We start from the raw sequence: 21,401 nt of genomic DNA on the forward strand, positions 1-21,401 counted from the left end.
CGCAGAGGGGTGCTCTCAACCATAAACAGTATCTTCGATCCGCTCGGATTTCTCTCACCTGTCACTATACAGGGGAGATCGTTGCTGAGAGAGCTGACCATAGATAACGGTGAGTGGGACGCGCCATTACCTGGACACCTCCAAGCAGAGTGGGTGAGATGGAAGTCTTCCCTCCAATGCCTTCAAGACATACAGATCCCCCGCTGCTACACATCTCTTTCCACCTCTGCAGCAAGCACAAGGGAGTTGTGTGTGTTTGCAGATGCCTCAACCAAAGCAATCGCAGCAGTGGCCTACTTGAAGGTGACCGATGAACATGGACGCTCCGAAGTCGGATTCGTGCTTGGCAAAGCAAAGCTGGCACCAGTGAAGGAGACTACAATCCCCAGACTCGAACTCTGTGCTGCAGTCCTTGCGGTTGAGATAGCTGAGATTGTTGTGAGTAGCATGGACTCACACATGAATTCTGTCACTTTCTATTCTGACAGCAAAGTTGTGTTAGGTTATATTAACAATGAACAGAGGAGATTTTATGTTTATGTGAGCAACAGGGTCCAACGCATCCGACAAGCAACGTCACCCCAACAGTGGAAGTATGTCCCCTCAGAGCTCAACCCGGCTGATCATGGCTCCAGATCCGTTGCTGCTGCATCATTGGGAGACATCAACTGGCTGACCGGACCCGCCTTCTTGTCTGATAAGCCTCCAGCTGAGAATCAGTCACTGTTTGATCTAGTTGACCCAGAATTAGACTCTGAGATCAGACCTCAGGTCGCAACGCTAGCCACTGAAATCACACAGCCCAGCTTAGGAACTGAACGCTTCGAGCGCTTCTCAAAGTGGACTTCTGTGCTAAGAGCTCTTGCGGTCTTGATTCACATGGCCCAGTGTTTCAGACAAACTGACAAAGACAACACATGCAGAGGGTGGCATACCTGTAAGAAAGCAATCACGGCAGAGAACCTGGAAAAAGCAAAGAAACTGTTGATCAAGAACATGCAACAAGAAAGATATCCTATTGAATGTAGGAACATTCAGAGTAAGGTAGACATTCCAAAACAGAGCAGCATTGCAAAGTTGCGTCCAGTGGTTGACAGTTTTGGACTTCTCAGAGTGGGCGGACGCATCACTCAATCTGGCCTTGAGATAAACCGCACCAACCCCCTCATCATCCCAGTTCGGCACCATTTAACGACTCTCCTTGTGCGCCACCATCACGAGCAGGTAAAACACCAGGGCAGACACTTCACTGAGGGGGCCATAAGGGACGCTGGACTGTGGCTGGTAGGTGGAAAGAGATGTATCAGAAGCACTCTGTCCCAATGTGTCACCTGTAGAAGACTGCGTGGCAAGCAAGAGCATCAGCTAATGGCAGATCTGCCTGCAGACCGGCTGCAAGCTGCCCCACCGTTCACGTACGTCGGCTTGGACGTGTTTGGCCCATGGGAGGTCATCAGCCGTCGGACGAGAGGTGGACAAGCAAACAGCAAAAGGTGGGCAGTAATGTTCACCTGTCTGTGTGTGCGTGCTGTACACATTGAAGTGATAGAGACACTGAGTGCATCTAGTTTTATAAATGCTCTACGGAGATTTTTCAGCATCAGAGGCCCTGCCGCACAGATTAGGTCTGACAGAGGCACGAACTTTACTGGTGCATCAAAAGAATTGAATCTAGAAGATGACGCAGACGTGCAACGTTATCTACAAGACCAACAATGCACGTGGATTTTCAACCCCCCACATGCCTCGCATATGGGAGGGGCCTGGGAGCGACTTATCGGGGTGGCCCGTCGCATCCTAGACTCCATGTTCCTGCAGCAACGCTTCTCTTCATTGACGCACGAGGTCCTCGACACACTCATGGCAGAGGTTTGTGCAATCATGAATTCGAGGCCCCTGCTGCCTGTGTCCACTGACCCTGAGAACCCTCTCATACTCACTCCCTCCATGCTTCTGACACAAAAGACGGGAGCTCCGTTGTTGCTTCCGCCTGACTTTGGCAAAGCAGAGATCATCCGTCACCAATGGAAGCTGGTACAACATCTCGCAGAGACATTTTGGCACAAATGGCAACGTGAATATCTGAGCACTCTGCAAAATCGTGTCAAGTGGCAGGACAAAAGGCCTAACTTGCAGGAAGGAGACGTCATCTTGATGAAAGACAATGCCGTGCCAAGGAACCACTGGCCAATGGCAGTGGTCATCAAAACTTTTCCCAGCAGAGATAATGTTGTCAGGACTGTAGATGTCAGAGTGATTCGCCACGGCATTCCTAAAGTGTTTAAAAGACCAGTAACGGAACTTGTCTTACTTTTCTCCCCTAAACAAGATGTTACTTGTGTTTAGGTTAAATGTGTGCATTTAAATGGTATTAGATGTGGTATCCTTAAGATACCAGGCAGGGAGTGTGTTGGTCTTAATGATCACTCATTCACTTTGTGTTTCTTTAGTTATTTACGGTACGTTAACGCCATCTAGCGGATACTGTTGGTAATGGCAGGTTTGGGGTATTGTTATCATGTCGTATTCTCGTTTGTAATCTCGTTTGGAACGAGATTAGCGTTAAGTTAATAGACGACGTTTACAGAGCAAGTTGTACTCCCGTGTTGTATAAATTCTACAGTCATGCAAGTTGTATAAGTGTCTTCAAACCCCGCTCAGTTGTGTTCCCATCGAGGGCAATGCCGGTGAGTAGCACTGTGTGTAATATAAGATGTTTACATTAATCGTTTTCTTAAGATGTGTAAAAGAAAATTAATGTGTTGCCATGAAGTGTCTAGATTGCTCTGTTTCTCGTGAAATGGCGGCTCATGCTTAGTAGAAAAGCATGTATATTTTGCATGTGGTTTTAGAAATGATTGAAGGAGGCAATTTGAGTTAATAGATACTTTATTTGTGTTTACAGTTTTACAGCTTGTTTTTGCACTGCTCTGTGTAAAATAAAGGAGAGGAGAAAAAGGACCTCAAGATAAAGCATCATCTCATTTCTTTGTTCACCTCACCTGGCTGTTTATACGCACTGGATAGCTAGATACGCATACGTTTAGTGAGACCAGTACAATCTGAATGCTGCTACATTACAGGGAGTGAAAGCAAACACTGTCCTGGACAAAGTTTGGCCCTCAGGTCATGCTTTATTGACCCTGGATTAGATCCTCCTCTTACAGCAAGGGCTGAACTCCATCTGGAGCTAAGGTAACATTAGAAGCTCTAAGAGAGGAAATAGTCCCAGTCCCTACACTGGCTAAACACTGAAATCTGATCACTGTCTAACAGAGGGAAGAGTTTGCACTCACTGCAGTTCATGACACTTAAATCACTGCCTCATGTCAATATACTCAAAAAACCTTTCGTTTGATTAACCTTATGGTTTGTTAAAAGTAAACTATTTGAAATGTGGAAATTTTCTTCAAGTTAACCAACAAAACCCCTACTTATACAATTCTAGCAAAAGCATACTAACAACCCATTGTTCGAATGAGAGCGAATATTAGCTTAGCTGTAAGACAGCAAGGCACAAGATACTCAAAATCCCTTCCAATTCACCAGAATAAGCACAAAACAAGTTCATGGTGCTGTTAAGCCAAGACAAACTGTTGCAGTACGATGGTACTTGTAGTCAGTGATGGTGGTATCAGATGATAATTTTACATATCATGGTACTGAGAGATCAAAAATAAGGATGGCCAGCCGGCCTACAGCCAGCGTGAGAGTGTTTCGAGACTATTGACGGAACTGACTACTAAAAGTAAAAAATAAAATGTCCATGCACTTTTAAGCAGACTTTTGGTTGTCTGTGATATATTCTACATTGCTGCTGTAAATGCTGTTGCTTTGTCACCAAGATCATTTTATAGCTGGCTAACAGAGATGAGGTTAATAAAATTTGCAAAAATTCCTTGTGACAGTAAAAGCATCAGTAAGAATGTGATTTATAAATATTCTGCATCGTATGCCATCATTTTTCCAGGAAATTTGACTTTATGGAGTTTGCTTGAAGCCAGTTTTGTTTTTGCACAAAATTAATAAAAGCAAACAATTCTGAAAAGTATCAAGGTTTCCACAAAATATTAAGCAGCACAACACTGCTAATAATAAGAAATGTTTCTTGAGCAGCAAAACAGCATATTAGAATGATTTCCGAATGGTCACGTGACACTGAAGTAATGATGCTGAAAATTCAGCTTTGCATCAAAGGAATGAGTTACATTTTAAAATATGTTAATGCAGGAAAACGTTTATTTTAAGTTGTAATAATATTTCACAATATTACAGTTTTACTGTATTTTTGTTTAAACAAAACTATTTTGCTGACCCTTTGTTCAAGCAACAGCACAGATAAGAGAGAAAACAGACGCATAGATGCTAAAACAGACGTTTGTGCCAGTAACGGCATGGTACAGAAAAACCTGAGATCTTGTGGGAGGTGACAGAGACTGGGAGTGAAAGAAGAGAAAGGTAGCAGCAGTCTAGAAAATGTAAATTCCTCTGTGGGAATAAAGGCAGCAAGAGTGAGGGCAGAGACGGGCCACAGTGCAACAGCTGGACACTAAGAGACAAATAAACCCCTCCTCATACTGAGACAGACAAATGACCTGTGTAGCAGTGCAAGCCATAAAGAACTGAGCAACACAGAACATTGCCCAACGTCTAATTCAAACATTACTGATGACGCAAGTACTTCTTGCACACAGCAGAGCTCAAAATGTCAATATCAATGACACAGGAATGGATATTTTATTGGTGTGGTTGCCCTCATGAGGGTTTAGCCTTGTTTGGTTGTGGGTCACAAAAATGGTAGTACATAGAACATTTCTAAAATAGCACTGCCAAAATTTCTAAAAGACCACAGATGGATTGAGCGAAACTAACTTGGTACAGATGTAATTTATTTGCCTCTACAGGCCATTACATTTTTTTAAAGTTAAATCAACTAAATAAAAACAACAACAACAACAGGCAGTTTGATTGTATTTGATAGAGAGGAAGCCATTAAGAGCTTATCACAAAACTAATCTAGTAAACCACCAAGTCCACTGAGTGAAAAGGAAAAAATTATTTCAAACACTTCCCCTCTAATACCACACAAAATACGCAAGAAACCAAAAGCATAGCAGAGTTTTACTGTTGGGTCTGTAAGTAATTGTGTGTGTGTGTGTGTGTGTGTGTGTGTGTGTGTGGTGACTCAGCTGGGTGTGGAGCTGGCTGCACCTTTGTGGTGAGTTCAGTTGGTCTCTGCTTCTCTGCTGAGGTTGATGGCAGCAAAAAAAAAAAAACTCACACAGGAAATAAATCCTGAAAACTGGACTCTGCATAGCTGTACCTGATTGTTGCTGCTGTTATTACAACTGAACAGAATTCAGCAAAACTGCTCATTCTACTACAACTGTGACTGTAGCTATCATCAGTTATAAAAATACATGGTAAAATACAAACAGAATGGAAAGAAAACCTAGTTATAATAAAAACTATAGAAAGTATATTGTCATTAAAGGGATAGTTCACTCAAAAAATTTAATTGTCTCATTATTTACTCAACCTCAATTTGTTCCAAACCTGTATGAATTTCCTGTATGAATTTTTGTGTTGCTCTGTTTAACACAAAAAAAGATATTCTGAAGAATGTTGCTAACCAGCAGTGTTGTTGTGCCTGAACGCGTTCAATGATTCATGAACGCTTTCATATTTTGGTTGAACATGAACTGAACCACGGCCGCCGTCGACAAAGCAGCGAGCGAGGAGGCGTATGATCATCTAAACGGATTTTATGATGAGGTCAGTGAGGATGGGAAAAATCTTACATTTCTGTGCAAACTGCCCGTCGATAAAATAATTGTTGTCTGTGGTTGTATATGGGCTGTGGCTAATAAAAAAAAGCTCACAACATATGGAAAAAAAGCACTATAAATGAACTAGTTAATTTTTTGAAGTATGAACTATGAACTGAACTAGTTTATTTTAAAATGTGTGAACTGAACTTTGAACTAGTTCATGTAGAAAGTGAACTTTCCCAACACTGCTAACCAGACAGTTGATGGACTCCATTGACTTCCAAAGTAGCTATACAAATAAATACTATGGAAGTCAATGGAGTCCATCAACTGTCTGTTTACCATATTGTTCAAAATACATTTTTATGTTTGTATAATATGTGTTCAGCAGAAGAAAGAGATTCACACAGGTTTGGAACAATTTGAGGGTGCATGACAGAATTTAAATTTCCGGGTCAACTAGGCCTATCCCTTTAAGGGTTTTCATAACTTAAGAGTTTCTTGCAACCACCTGCAGACATCTCTCTCAGTCCTGGCGCCCTGAAGGTGGAGGTCCGCAAGTAATTTCCTTCATCATTAAGTGTATTGTTTGCAGCTCTGTTATAAAGGTCATAAGTTGCCAATCTAAAGATTCCCACTGTTCAGAAAGTACATAGAACAAACTGGAGAAGGTGGTGGTTTGTGGAATGATTGGCCATCTCAAGGCTTTTTGAGCTTCCATGTTAAATGTATTTAACATCACCTGTATTAAACTTTCATGCTCACCATTGTGTTACGCACATTAATGATATCTCAGCTCATGTGGCTTGTTAAGGAGAGGTAAGCGTTTACTGTTGTAAACAATATATGACTGATTTTATTTATTTTTTTCTTGGAGGATAATAGGCCAACAAAGTCAGACCCAGGTCATGTCTACACACCGGACCAGTCCGCTTGACTTAGGGACCATTCACAGTCACACAGAACGTGTTTTTATTTTTAATGGTTAAAAAGATTTGATGCAGGTCAGTGGAATTAAAAAAAGGCAAGCTCTCTTGAGATATTCCTTGAGACTTCTTTTAACTTGAGCACCGCATTTTTAGAATGGCGTGCCGTGCACATATCCTGTTAAATACGAGAGAAGTGAGTGGAATGGTCAAACACGTCTGTTTAATGCATGTTTACTTTGCATAGATAAACAATGGAAAAGCAGTACGGTATCCCACAGCCTTCTGGACTACACTCAAATTCACTAAAGCAACCTAGCAATTCATAAAAAATGTGAAAGCCTAGATCATTACATGGTTTCAGTAATCGAAAACTTTGAATCGATTTACTGGAAATTATTTTGCAATATTTTAATTGCCTTTAATGCAAATGGAAATCTATGTGAAGCATTGATTATTTGCCTCTGTTCTGTAGCCCTCAATCGGGACCATTGGGTCTATACGACCCCAATCGACTTTTACTTAATAAAAAAAAGGTTCCCTTCATCTCAGTGGAATAAGATTTTGTGACTTTTCATACATTATCTATCTATACACACAAATTGTGTTGATTCAGTTGTTCTGAAGGTAAGTAAAAAAAAAATGTTTACACTTCTGGTGTTCGGGGTCAATATGACCTCACATTAGAATGAATGGGAAATGTGAAAAAAACTAAATATATTTTCTTCATGTGTCAAAAAAAAATCTGGCATAAATCTGAATTTTTTTTTGCACAGAAATGAAGGCCTAGTACTAAAGCATAAATGCAATGTATCATAAAAAAAAATAAGATTTCATATGCAAGCTATTGAAGCTAAAGGTGTAGTTGAGGAATTGTGTGGTATATGGATACAAAAGTACTTTATATCTCCAAAAACACAGCATTGATGAATAGATGAGAAGTAAACCAATATATATATATATATATATATATATATTATTTGTATGATTAAAAATGTATATTTTTTGTACAATTATTAAATCAAATGTTGGGGTCATATAGACCCCGAAGCGTAGGAGAGTAAACAGGAAACAAAGACCATTTGAACCATTTAAATAAATCAATCCTTGAGAAATGATCCTCAATAACTGTCTCAAGTACTCTGAAGTGTTGGTTCAAAATTCCTCAGGTGGATGCAGAGAGAGCCCAAAATATTTACAACATTCCTCTTGACATAATAGGAACAAAGAACCATGTTTCCAAAGCTGCAGTCCTCTCTTCCATTTTGTAGTAATCACTCTACAGGGATCAAGACAACAACTGCCCACACAAGTGTCCAGGAGATCAAGGACATTGAAGACAGGATCATTTCTTCAACTTATAAACTGAAAGAAGAGAGATTAGATGATACAGACAGAGAGCAAGAGTGAAAGCTGAGAAGGTACACTTGAACAAGCGGTCAAGTTTCTAGCATTCAAGTCACTGCTCGTTCTTGATACAAGATGTAAACACTTAGTAAGTCATGTCTTATAATTCAAGACTGAACCACCTTTGGTGGTTACGGACCTGTATTTAGCACCAATTGATACAGAAAACAAAGTACTTTACTAAAAATTTACAAAACAATTTTCCATTAAGACAACATGTACTGTAAAAATACTCTCTGTCACCACAACAAACTCAGTTGTATAACATAGCAGTTTACTTAAAAGGGATAGTTCACTTTGAAATTAATTTGTGATATGTTTTAGCTTACGTCAAGGGCATCCAAGATGTAGGTGTCTTTATTTCCACAGTATTTATTTCAATGTTGACATTTTTCAGTCAAACCGTTGTTGTGTCATACAGTGTATCAGTCATACACTGGAGGCTAAGGGGGTCCACCAAAAAGCATGCACAGAGAATTCAAAATTAAACATGATTTAATGACTCATCAGTATTTATATCGTTTTACCTCTTGTAATCATAGCCATGACAAAATTATCTGACGGCACGGGCGCTTCGGTCTGCGCATGCGCTGGAACTGATCGCTTGCGCGCCTACGTCACTCTTTGTTTATACAGCGATTTCGGAAGTTTTACCTTTAACTAAACATATTTAGATATACGGGAAACCGCAATGGAAGACGATTTCGGTATATCTAAATATGTTTAGTGAAAGGTAAAACTTCCGAAATCTCCGTGTAAATATTGAGTGACGTCACACTAGGGCTGGGCGATATATCGAGTATGTACGATGTATCGTTATATTTTTTGAAACGATATGGAATGAGGCAATACCGTTTATATCGATACAGTAGTTTGATATGAGCACATCTGAAAAATATATAGGTATATATATAGGTTGCAGTGTGAGCTGCTGCAGTGAAAGTAGCTAGGCTACGTAGTACAATTTGTCCTAAACATGACACAAGCTTATATTAATTGCGTCAAAATCACTTTGATAAAGTTAACAAGTTTAAGGCAGCTTGCCGCCCTGTCAAATGCTCTGACAGACACTGTTGCTGACTGACAGATATACTTGCGCTGTTTAATGCGTTTGAGATGTGGTGCTTTCCTCAGTGCTCAACTTACATTTCACAGGTATATTCTCCATCTGTAAATGTTAGAAAGTAAAGCAAATATGTCCATTTCACAACAAATATGTCCATGTCAGAAGAGGACGAGCTTCTGCAAGTGAATCTCCGCTAAAATTCATGCTTCCTTGAACAAGCGCCGGCGCGCGCATGCGCGTGAATAGTACTACGTAGTACGCAATAATTCTGACTAAAATAAACATATTGCTAAAATATTTGTTGTTGGAGAAAATAAATGTGCCATATGTGGAATTTTAAACCTACAAGTATGTATTTTTAGTGAAAGTGATTTATAATGGGGTAATCAAATGTAGGCTAATATAATTAGTTTGTGCTTTTGTTTTTGTTTTTATTTTTTATTTTTAGTTTAGCTTTTAGTCAATATAAAAACAAAAGCTTTTTGCACATAATATATTGCATAGCCTATATTATATTTGTTTTCATATCCTTCAATATCAACATTGTTTGTAGGATATCATTGGGCCGAATGTGAATATATATATATATATATATATATATATATATATATATTTAAATATAAAGATTTTCTGTATCTAAATAGAAAACGTAGAAAGTACCGAGATATATATCGTATATCGCCATTTGACCAAAAAATATCGAGATATGATTTTTTGGCCATATCGCCCAGCCCTACGTCACACGCAAGCGATCAACATTGAACTGATTCAGTTCGGTTCAGTTGGACATTGCACAACTGATTCAGATCACTTGGACGTCACTGTGATTACACGAGGTAAAAACGATATAAATACTGTTCGTTTTCTCACAAAAACCGCTCATTACGTGTTTTAGGCCATCAATGTGTACTTACATTTACGAGTCATTAAATCATGTTTAATTTTGACTTCTCTGTGCATACTTTTTGGTGAACCCCCTTAGCCTCCAGTGTATGACTGATAGACAACACCGGTTTGACTGAAAAATGTCAAAATTGAAAATACTGTGGAAACAAAGACACCTACATCTTGGATGCCCTTGAGGTAAGCTAAAACATATCAAAAATTAATTTCAAAGTGAACTATCCCTTTAAGCAGACCACTGAAATGGTTCAGCAGGTCTCTTCCTAAAAGCTAATGCATTTCTCTGCCATTTGATCTAATAGTAGCAACATATGTTCAGTATTGAGATGTATCCAAGTTAAACAGATCATCCGGTAAAGCCTATGCGAGAACTTGCATATATTCATCACTTGATGAATAGAAAGGAATGGAATAAAATGGAGGCAGAGGCCGCAGATCTGAATGTGACCTTGCAGTCGATTGTATCGAAGGGCCGTGATTTAGTGGACTGAATGATTGGAGTGCTGTATACATCACCAGAGAGCTTGTGATAGATTTTTTTAAATTAATCATAAATAACATTACTTTTCCTTGCAGGAATAACATTTATGTGCTTTTGAAACCTAAATGTTTCCAAACACTTTGGTCAAAGTCAGTCCATGTGTGTCTGAATCATCTCTGAATATAACAAAAGGGGAAATTAAACTATAAAGATATCGAAGTTTATATAAACTCATGATTTTGAGTAATCAAATCCAGAGTTTGTTTCTGCCTAGTAATGAAAGGGTTTGTTGGATTATACATAAAACCAATCAATTATAGGAAAATTATGTAATGTATCATGTCACCTTTACCATGCTCTTATTCAATAAAAACTGTTGTATTCTTTTTGCTAGTGAGATTCTCTCTGAAATTGGTCTGAAATCCTCTGGCCAGGATTAAAACATAAAGAAAAAATCTGGAGTCTATCTGGTCTGTTGTCAAGAAGACGTTGACCGACTCAGGACAAATATCATTGAACGTTGATCGGAGACATTTAGAGGCTTCAATTAGGAGAGTACCCAGGTTGAAATTAAGTTAAAAATCTGCCACATTTACAAAAAAGAATCATGAATGGATAAATCGTTCACAACAAGGTCGATTAAATGCATTTAGAAAATTGATTTCCATTTCATGCACACATTAAAACTTCTCACTTGGGAAGGATGAGCAGGCCAAGTAGAGGCAGACAGAATTTCTTTTTTTTCTATGGGTGAATTATGCTACAGGCCTTAACCATTGGAATCTCATCACATGTCCTGACATGTATACGATTATAAAAATTGCCAATCACTTCTTCTATGAAGCAATAAAAACGACTTGCAGTCAGAGCACGCTACATTAGTACTGCAGTGGCATCATAAAGCGATTTAAATTACTAGCCATTGCCAGTCCATTTTAGAGGCTGACCGAAATAATCGAGTAATTATAGTTTGAGTTGGGTGGGAGTGGAAGCAGTACAGTCTGGGGACACTGACTCACTACGACAGATCAGCCCAGGCTGTCTCAGCGTTCATTCTCTCTCACACAACAGAATTTCAGACCTGGGGCCCCAGAAGTCTTGCTAGAAGCATCTTCAAAGTAGCCTGGTTAAAACCAGACCATTCTCAGTTGTAAGTTAACTGAGTTATGGTCTGGCAAAGCGTCATAGACAAATCATTTTCAGAGGGGCGTCGCCAACGGACATCGCGGATAGACCTAAAACCAATCAGCGCGATGAAGGAGATGACATATGCAGAGCGGCGGAGAAACATCTCCGAGTGTTGTTTGCTCGTTTTTACAAAAAAGGAAACGTTCAAAACGCTTAAAACAGACGCGATAGCTGATTCGAACCAGTGATGTTCGACGACGTCATCCATCTTTGTAATGTAGGCTACAAAATCTGCTTCAAAATCCCCTCGCAGTCGTCATTGTGCAAAGCCCGCCCCAACTTTTCTGATTGGTGCCTTGATTTCGACGGATTGGAAATGGGATTGAATGAGCTCTTTGCCTAACTAACTTTCTAAGTAACTAAAACTAACTTTCAGAGCAAATCTAAATTTGGGTTTTCCCAGGCTATCTTAAAAGCCAAACATAGTTCTCTAACATTTCTTCTCATTTAAATACTTTGTGATTACAAGCTTCTGCGATTGTGCACATTGAAAAAAAAAAAAAAAAAACATGTTCCATGAGACATCATATGGATACAATATAACACAGACACAGCCCATGGTACAAATTTTGATGCCAACATGCGCTGCATCTACTAACAAAACACACACTGTTCATGTGAAAGCAAGTCACATTCACTGACAGCTGTGCCACAAAAGCAGAAAATTCAGTCGTTGGAAAGAGGTACTAATTCAGACATATGAGGATGTTAAACGTGCTTACCTCAACAGAATAAAGGTAAAGCACTATCAGCTGCATCTGAGCTTAAATGAGAAGCATTTTAAAATTGCAACAAAAAGAGCTCAAAAAGACATCTAAATTGAGGAGAGAAGGAAAAAAAACACAGAGGAGATAGTGTTTCGGAAGCAGGAAGACAATCTCAGCCAACCATTAAAAAAATGTTCCCATTGATTAGCTTGTTTACATTTTATTGAGCCTTGTCTCATAATGTGTTGTACCATCCATTACAAAGCACATCAGAAAATGAGAAGCCTTCCACTGTCTTTAAATTGAGCACTTTAAGGAAACATCTAGAAGAACATGCAGTCCATTAGATTGGCAGTCAATTAGCTGGCAAAAGTCAGGGACCCATGCATGCTTTTACTACCCGACTTGACCTTACAATACGAAACTGGGAAGTCGCAGAATTACTTGAAGTCCTTCTAATGTGCAGTACAACAGAGCAGGAAAGATATGAGTTGTATGGATTAACATGGATTTTAAAAAGACTTGGGTCCAGTTAAAAGTAATCTGATCAGATTTCAGCTATTGGATTTTTAAAATCTCGAAAATGGGTTGATAATTTGAAAAAAAAAAAAAAGATTCTGAAAATCAGATTAATCACAATCTAATTTAGGTTTTGGTCTGGATCAAACCCTTCAGTATGTGTTGTTTAAAAATTTTAGTAGGATTGGGATAACCTTGGTCCAAAACTTCATGATTATCCTGATCCCACCAAAAGGGGTGGATTCATGGTGGATTTCAGGAACAAAGTGTAATTAATCTTTAAAATTGGTCAAATAATACAATGAATCATGTAGTATAAATATGTATCTATATTTTGCACTTAATTTTTGTTTAACCCTCAGGTGCTCTTTAGTCATTTCTGACCGAAAAATCTTCTGTTTTGAATCACAGCTTCATCGGAATGTTACGAAATTACATTCCGCATTATGTATGTGAACACACAAAGGTCATGATCTGAGCTTGCTAAGTGGTCATAAAAAAAATAGTCACACTTGTGGTCTTTTGTCAAAAATGACCCCCATAGGAAATGAATGGGAAATTGACAAAAACACAAAAATTCACAAATTTGTATTTATTTATTTTTTACATTTTTTAATAAAAAATCGTTTTTGAGATTGTTTCAACTATATATTCAAATCCACCAAAAGTGTTCATAAACATCTGGGGAATTCACATGCTTCTCCATAGAGCTGTAATGCTATCTAGGGGTTACACCATGATTCTACGCTTTTTCTCTATACTGTAACCAGATGGTGCTAATTTTCTTCAAAAAATATTTTTTTATGAAGGCCTAGACTCTATATTAAACTAAAATACTGCATTAATAATTTTTGGGAAAAAAAATAATATATATATAGAAAAATATTTATATTTTTCCATGGCAAAAATAGACCATAAATATTGCATAAATATTCATAAATTCAATCAAATTGTCTCAAAATACTAAATTACAAAGAAAAAAATATTATAGAACAAAAATAAATTGCATTGGTTTTACTGGGATGGAGGAAATTTAAATTTTAGGTGTCCGGTCACTTTTGACCGGGAAAATAACAAGTGTGACTCCGAAACTAAGAGCACCTGAGGGTTAACCGTAGAGTGATGAAGTAGTATACATTAGGCTCCCTATTACGTCTTTCAATACAGATCAAAAAAAATTTAAGCAGTTTTAACCCATATATTAATTACAATTACACAATCAGAAATTAACCATACGGCATCTTTTATTGCATGTATATTTGTTTGTATATTTGTGTTGAAACAATAATCTTTCAATGGTTTTGCGTTGGGCTGTGCTCGTAATAAAGGGTGTGAGAATATGTCATTATCAATGTGCCCCACACACCACCCTGCAAGTACCAAAATTAGCATCACACAGTAGTTCCACTATCTAAACAACATGTAAAACACAAACTGGTCGCCAAGTAACAGGAAATGGATTCAATTAGTGAACTGGTATTTCACTTGACTTTTATCAACATAGTTGACATGCAGGTTAACTATGAGGAAAGTAAGTGGAAAAGGCACCCTTAAGTTTACTGTCCACATTATGCTCTTTACATTCTGCGTACTTGCTCAAGAGTCAAGACACTGTAAATATTTTGACCTTTAGTTCAATAGCCTAACTGTCATTGAAAAACATCACAGCAGATCTTCACCATGAACAGTATTGATTGAGTCACAACATGCTGCTGTCATATTAGTAGGCAAGGCTAAAAAATAACTGAATGAGATTAAATATACAAAATTAAAGATAAACTAAACCTGAACGAACCAATCTAACATACTAGCAGGATTGTTGATTTCATTTAACTGTCATAACATAGTTTTCTATAATGTCAACCACATCTGACCGAGAAATACTGACCTTTAACTGAATTCAGTGGTTTGCAAATTTAGCTCAAGCTAGTTAAAAAGTTGAAACTCCACAAGAAATGACTATGTTCATTTGGTTGATTAGAATGAACCAAATGAACATAGTCATTTCTTGTCATAAGACACTTTTAACTAATGTATCCCATAACTACGTCAATTCAAAACAAATGTGCCATAAAGCTCTGACGCAGAAATACAATGTAAAAAAGTAAAATGATCCCATTTAAATGGAAAATAAAGTGCCAATGTTTTGAGGAGAAGTTAAAAGCCTTGGTTACTTCCTTAAATACAATGGACAGCAACAATAGAACACACAGTGCAAACGTTTCGTTTGGTTTGTTTTCAAATAAAGAGCATTATTCATTATACTCCAATATCCGCCCGCTCTCTCTCTCTCCGGGAGTCCTGCGGGGAGCCATGTGAGAGGAATACTAACTAAAACTTTCTCTAAACCGCTACTAAGCACCTACTTTCTCAGCCTGACAACTTGAATGGAAGATTTCCTGGCAAGTCTCTAAAGTGAAAAGTTGAAGCAACAAGGAGAACAGGCTCTCCAGGCACCTTTGAACCCAAATGTCACATTAGCCCGGGAGCCTCCTGTACGGTTAATGGAGACTTACCGGAGCGTTGGTCCAATGCAGTTGGTGTCTGTGCTTTCAATCTCACGCAGGATTCGCTCGTGCTCTGCCGCTGTCTCCGCGCTCGCCATCTTCCATATCCTCACGACGCGCTCGAGAAAAAACACAAACACAGCGCCCAGCGCGAGAGGGGGGAAAATACTGGAGCTTTTACTTCCGGTATTACTCTACAACTGTTAATTAATTTCAAAACAAGTTTTTATATTAAACAAACAAACAAAAAAACACTCTGTCCGTAATACTTTAATGAAGGCATATGGAGGAGATATTTCATTAAAAAAAAAAAATTTTATTATACATTAATTAAGTTTTTAACTTGTCACAGTAAAGAAAAATAAAGCCAGAAATTTAATTTTAAACGTTTTATATTAATAAGTTAATATATTATACTATATGAGAATGTTGATGCTACTTATTACAACTCTGTAGCACTGTAAAAGTTTACCACCAACTAAAACTGTATTGCAAGACAGCGACATCTAATGCTTCTTCGTGTACAAGTCAAACCAGCATTCACTGATCAGTGCCAGCATTGTTAATGGATATTAATAGTTTTTAAGCATGACATGGTATGGTAATAATTCGGACATAAAATTATAAAGATTAAAATATAAAGATTAAAAAATAATATACTTATTGCAATTGCATCATTATCACAGCCTCTATCGTAAAAGCATATATTTTTTTATCATAAGGCTTTCATATTTATTTTCGGTCAGTGTCTCTGTATGTGGCTGTCATTAATTTATGAGCGATGTCTGGACAAACTAAACAAATAAATAAATAAAATAAAATAAACTCGGCAGAATATATCCATGTATTCCTTTACTTAGTAAATGGCCAAGTACTGAGTGGGGTAATGCAAAAAAACATGGGTAATCAGTAGACCCCGGGCCGTGTATTCGCCATTTTTATTATTAGATTAAATCTTCACATCATGTAAGGGTACATGATTTTAAAACATGATTCCGATTTATTTCTCTAGCTAAAACTTTGTCATTAAAACAACAGCAATACCTGTGCTTATTTTTATGTATGTTTATTTTTATGTTATTTCTTGATTTTTTTATATGCTTAATTATTGTTTACGTCGTTTCGAGTTCAGTCTCCTGCACTATGTTGATTCTGAAGTGAAATCCTCTTGCGCTTCTTTTCCGCACAGCACGGGTGTGTGAGTGTCGGGAGAGAAGAAGGAGTCCAAACAGAGTCAGTCCAAAACACCAGAGACCCAACAGGCCAGATCACCCGGAAGTCTGCACCTCAGACACCAGAAATCGGTAAGAAACTCGATATTTGAAATATTAATAATTAAATAATACAAGAAGAGATGGTGAAACTACTACGAAGCAGAACGGAAACTTTTAAAAAGTTAGTCGGACTGTATAACCTCATTGTAATGGTTTTGGGTGGCACTGACTCTCAAAGTTGTAAACATAAGTTTCCCGTTTTATATTTAATCGAGTGAAATTAAAATCTCACCTAAAAATTAAAATTAGGGTTGCCATGGTAAGAAAATCGACAAACATGATAATTACTTGGCTGTTTACGAAGCGTTTTAAAGCGTCGTCTTAGGAATACTGGGGTTTATTGTTATGTTTATTGTAGTTCAGGTCGGTATACGATATTAAGTATGATAGTTCTCTGAAGTCAGCTCTGAGAAATGTGTCTGTGTCAGTTTACAGTATAAATGATCGCGGCGGGAAAGCCCGTCTGAGTTTAGACCATAACACTGTTTGGTGTTGGTGTCTCAAGACTGAGGTGTTGCTTGTATTATTCATGAGGAATTGCACTGTTTGCCTCATCTTCAGCAGTTTGCTTAAGAGGTTATGGCTGGTACCTCGTCTGATTTGATTTTATTTGATCTGTTTGAGGATAAGCTAATTCATAATGTGGAATAACACATATTGTGCAGTTATGACAAAAAAGTTAGTACAATATCCATTGACTCCATTTACTTAAACAGAAAAATAGACGTGCATAAGTAAAAATCAACTTTTTTGTCTTTAACAGTGTTCAATCATGGCACAAATGTTCATTATTTCTGACAACGAGTCAGAGACAACAGAGGACCTTGAGGACTCTGGCCAGACAGAACATAACAGTGGATCGTCAGAGAGAAAGCAGCACCTAACTGTGTCTGATAGGCTCAAAGGTGAGTCAGTCTCAAGGGCCTGTGGGATAGTTATAAGAACACACGTCATTCTGCTGTATCCTGGAAACACATCACTGCACGTTTGCAAGACAAGTGAATCTCAAAACATTTTATTTCTCTGAATAATCTCTGTGTTACTTAGCATTGGTTTTAGCTTCAAAAGATTATTTATTTTACATGAAGAAATGTTTTAATTGAATTCCGATTGGAGGTCTGATCTGATGAGGCAAGGGTCATTTAATATCAGATATCATTGCAGGAGAGCAACTGGGAAGACATAGGAATCTCTCGATGAATGAGGAGGATCTGATGGAGACCGGGGCAGCAGATGAAGGCGATTTCAGGCCTAGATCTCGCTCGGCTCCTCCTGCTTTGTGGGCAGCTAAGAAATATGGCCAACAGTTAAGGAGAATGAGTGATGAGTTTGACATCCTCCTTGATAAAGGGGTAAGAAACAATTATTTCGCTATTAAAGAGTTAGTTCACCCAAAAATGACAATTCTGTCAGTAATTACTCACCCCCATGTTGTTCCAACCCCACAAGACTTTCGTTCATCTTTGGAACACAAATTAAGATAGTTTTGATGAAACTGACTCCTCCATAAGCTACAAGGTAATTGCATCTGCCGGCCCAGAAAAGTTAGTGAAGACATTGTTAAAATAGTCCAAGTGACTACAGTGGCTCAACCTTAAGTTTATCAAGCAATGAGAATACTTTTTGTGCCAAAAAAAAAAACTTCATTCTAGCATTAATTTTCTTCCGTGTGGGCCTCTGACAGTTCACGAGAGCGCCACAACGCATGCGCGAGAACTGAGAAAATGACGTTCACGATCATTTGATGGGAAAGAGTGAAAGATAAGCCATTCATTTTGCAGCATTGGTAAGGCACTTTTACATTTTCTCATGATTCGGACGTCCATCTGCATCATCTTTTCAGTTCTCACACATGCGTCGTGGCTCGTGAACTTGCGTCAGAGGCCCACACAGAACAAAAAGAATAGTTGAATAAAGTTGTTATTTTTGTGGGGGTTTTCACTTAAACTTAAGGTTGAGCCACTGTAGTCACTTGGGCTATTTTAACAAACTTTTCTGGGCTGGCAGATGCAATAACCTTGCAGCCTATGAAGGAGTGAGATGGCTCTCAGATTGAATCAAAAACATGTTAAGTTGTGTTCTGAAAATGAACTAATGTCTTGTGGGGTTGGAACAACATGAGGGTGACAGAATCTTCAGTTTTTGGTGAACTAATCCTTTAAGAATAGTGAACATGCAAGGTAAACTAAAAGTATTTTTAACCTACATTATTTTACCATAAAATAGATCAAAATGTTTTTCTTATCTCTTAAATCTCTTACAGATGAAGAGGGTGAAGAGTGCAGGAACAGCACGCCAGATGCGGCAATCACCCAGCTGGTTGGCCTTCCTTTGGAGTCACAAAGAGTCTGATGCTGAGTCGCGCCCTGCTGAGTGATTGACAGTGAATGAATGATGGAGAAAGAGAGAAAAGAACTACTGTACATAACAATTGTTGGTTGAAGAAAAGGATGCACTGCTTTGAAGGAACAATTCTATTGACTGGTTTAATACCTTTTTAAATGAACTGCACTGGGACCCTTGACTGTTGAAAAGCAAGAACTGTATCTCACTGGCATGTGCTATACCACAAAGAAAACAAAAATGGAGAATGAATCTCCTTTGACTTTTCTTAAGCTCTTGGAATATTATGCAGTAAATTGTGAATGTGAACCGGATATCAACTTGTTCAAAACAGACTTTCTGTCGCTCTGCCATATCGGCTTTTAGGTTCAGATGAAATACTTTAAGAAAAGCACATCAAAAAAAGACAAATATATTTTATACTACATCAATTGTTAAAGAATTTATTAACCATTTTTTCTGTACATTTTTTTATCTGTAAAAGGACTTTGGATACTTATAGGAGCCCTTGAGTTTTATTACCATCTCCGAGTCATAAAATCTCTTGGAATCATCTGCAATCAACAATACCAATAAGCACAAGAGCCCAAAAAACAAGACTGGGTCTGATTACTCATGAAAGCAAGAACAGAGGAGACCATCATAACTGGTATTACTTGAAAATAAAAACAGATTTTCAATGCTTTGTAACTTTTTTAATTCGTTTTAAAAAAAATATTGTGATGTTATTTTGTTGTTTGTAACAAGAATAACCTAATAAAAAAACTCTAATGAACCACTTTAAGCAAAGGTTCCTCTTACTTGGCAGCACTAGTGTAAAACGTAAGCACTGTTCTTCATGGTAATACTGTATTTGGCGCTATATATATCAAAATGTCTTTGTTTCCAAATCTGGTTTAATAAACTGTTTGCATCAAAACATCTCTTTTGCAATTACATTTTAAATTTGTAAAAAATAAATATTAAATAAAAAATGCAGCATGCAAAAACTAAGCATGAAAAAGAGACGTGTATTGTGGGAAGTAAATAATACATATGAACAGCCTTGGAATTTCACGAGTCATTGAAAATCCATTGGGATGTTGTCTTTAAGACACTTGTGTTGGATCCCAGCAGAACTTCTCCCCACAATCAAGAGCAGAGAGCCTTTCCATATCCTTCTCGCTAATCTCAAAGTCAAACAGACGCCCATTCTCCTCCACACGGTCTGGCTGACATGATTTTGGCAGTACTGGAATGTTCTGTTGTACAGCCCACCTCAGCAACACTTGTGCTGGTGTCCTCCCATACTCTTTAGCTAAATCCAGAACCACGTGGTCTGATAACAGAAGCCCTGTTCCAAGAGATGAGTATGCTTGAAAACACACCCCTCTTTCCTTACAAAGTGTCCTAAGGTCCTTTTGGACCAGCTTTGGGTGGAACTCTACCTGAAGAACCGCTGGGGGCACTTTACAGCTCTTCAGCAGCTCCTGCATGTGTGCTACTGTGTAATTCGACACCCCAATGGCCCGAAATTTTCCTTCCAAGTAAAACTCCTCTAAAACTGTCCAGCTTTCATTACGGTTTTCGGGGTTTCGTTTATCCCCCACTTGCAGCCCCTGCGTACCTGGCCAATGAATAAGATATAGGTCAATGTAGCCCAATCCCAACTGATCCAGGCTCCTCAGGCAACCATCCCTAGCTTTGGTGCCCTGGTCTTTGGGACCCAATTTACTAGTAATAAACACATCTTCTCGTGAGAGGCCATGCTTGGGCAGAAGGCAACGGAGGGCATGACCTACATGTGCCTCATTACGGTACACTGCAGCAGTGTCAAAGGCACGGTAACCAGCTGTCAAAGCAGCGTCCACAGCATTGTAAGTGTCCTCTTGCCCCTTCAAACGGAAAGTACCCAGTCCCAATAGAGGCATCCGAGTCCCAGTGTTGAGAAGCACAGATGGCTGAGGGTCAGTCATTATGAAAGGGGGAAGCCTTGCTTTGGAGACTATGAAAACTGTAGTGCATAAAGATGACGTAATTAAACACCCCTTAGATTACAAAAAGATTCTGTAATCTACATGTAAATTACAGTGAAGATAAAATTATAATAATACAGAGACCAAAAACTCACCCTGCAGGTTTTTTGAAAATGAAAAGACAAACACAGACGCCAGTGACTTCAACACGATCAAGGTCCAACGATCTGTTCCATGTAAATAACAAAGCTAATAACGTTACTGGTAGAATTTTTTTTGCTAGAGTCTTATCTTTCTGTTAGAGTCTTATCTTCGTCAGGTGCTGTTTTACAACTTTGCTCAACCTAACATGAT

General features: G+C 38.3%; 3 protein-coding genes across 3 annotated transcripts in view; 1 reads left to right on the top strand and 2 right to left on the bottom strand.

Moving 5' to 3' along the window:
- Positions 1–15,678, bottom strand: part of exoc6b (exocyst complex component 6B) — a 97,592-nt gene extending 81,914 nt beyond the window's left edge. The window contains exon 1 of the mRNA XM_039659184.2: positions 15,485–15,678. Within this exon, the coding sequence (XP_039515118.1) occupies positions 15,485–15,573 (89 nt within the window). The 5' untranslated portion in view covers positions 15,574–15,678. The remainder of the gene's footprint in view (positions 1–15,484) is intronic.
- A 970-nt stretch (positions 15,679–16,648) lies between these two features.
- Positions 16,649–19,881, top strand: badb (BCL2 associated agonist of cell death b). The gene is made up of 4 exons (XM_039660189.2): positions 16,649–16,779; positions 17,513–17,654; positions 17,914–18,101; positions 19,013–19,881. Exons 2-4 carry the CDS (start codon positions 17,522–17,524, stop codon positions 19,124–19,126), a joined length of 435 nt encoding a protein of 144 aa, XP_039516123.2. The 5' UTR covers positions 16,649–16,779; positions 17,513–17,521; the 3' UTR covers positions 19,127–19,881.
- Positions 19,882–20,082: 201 nt separating this feature from the next.
- Positions 20,083–21,396, bottom strand: LOC120470377 (uncharacterized). The gene is made up of 2 exons (XM_039659922.2): positions 21,203–21,396; positions 20,083–21,085 (listed from the first exon to the last, which is right to left on the bottom strand). The coding sequence occupies exon 2, from the start codon at positions 21,045–21,047 to the stop codon at positions 20,181–20,183; it is 867 nt and encodes a 288-aa protein (XP_039515856.1). The 5' UTR covers positions 21,048–21,085; positions 21,203–21,396; the 3' UTR covers positions 20,083–20,180.
- Between the last annotated feature and the right edge of the window lie 5 nt (positions 21,397–21,401).

Source organism: Pimephales promelas, chromosome 1, assembly GCF_988280905.1.
Source record: "Pimephales promelas chromosome 1, fPimPro1.hap1.1, whole genome shotgun sequence".
NCBI lineage: Eukaryota > Metazoa > Chordata > Actinopteri > Cypriniformes > Leuciscidae > Pimephales > Pimephales promelas.

Bases quoted from the DNA above. Each gene is read 5' to 3' on its own strand.
- badb (XM_039660189.2), top strand. From the start codon at position 17,522: ATGGCACAAATGTTCATTATTTCTGACAACGAGTCAGAGACAACAGAG. The intron at 17,655-17,913 runs GTGAGTCAGTCT...ATATCATTGCAG, and splicing joins TGTGTCTGATAGGCTCAAAG to GAGAGCAACTGGGAAGACAT. The intron at 18,102-19,012 runs GTAAGAAACAAT...AATCTCTTACAG, and splicing joins ACATCCTCCTTGATAAAGGG to ATGAAGAGGGTGAAGAGTGC.
- LOC120470377 (XM_039659922.2), bottom strand. From the start codon at position 21,047: ATGACTGACCCTCAGCCATCTGTGCTTCTCAACACTGGGACTCGGATG.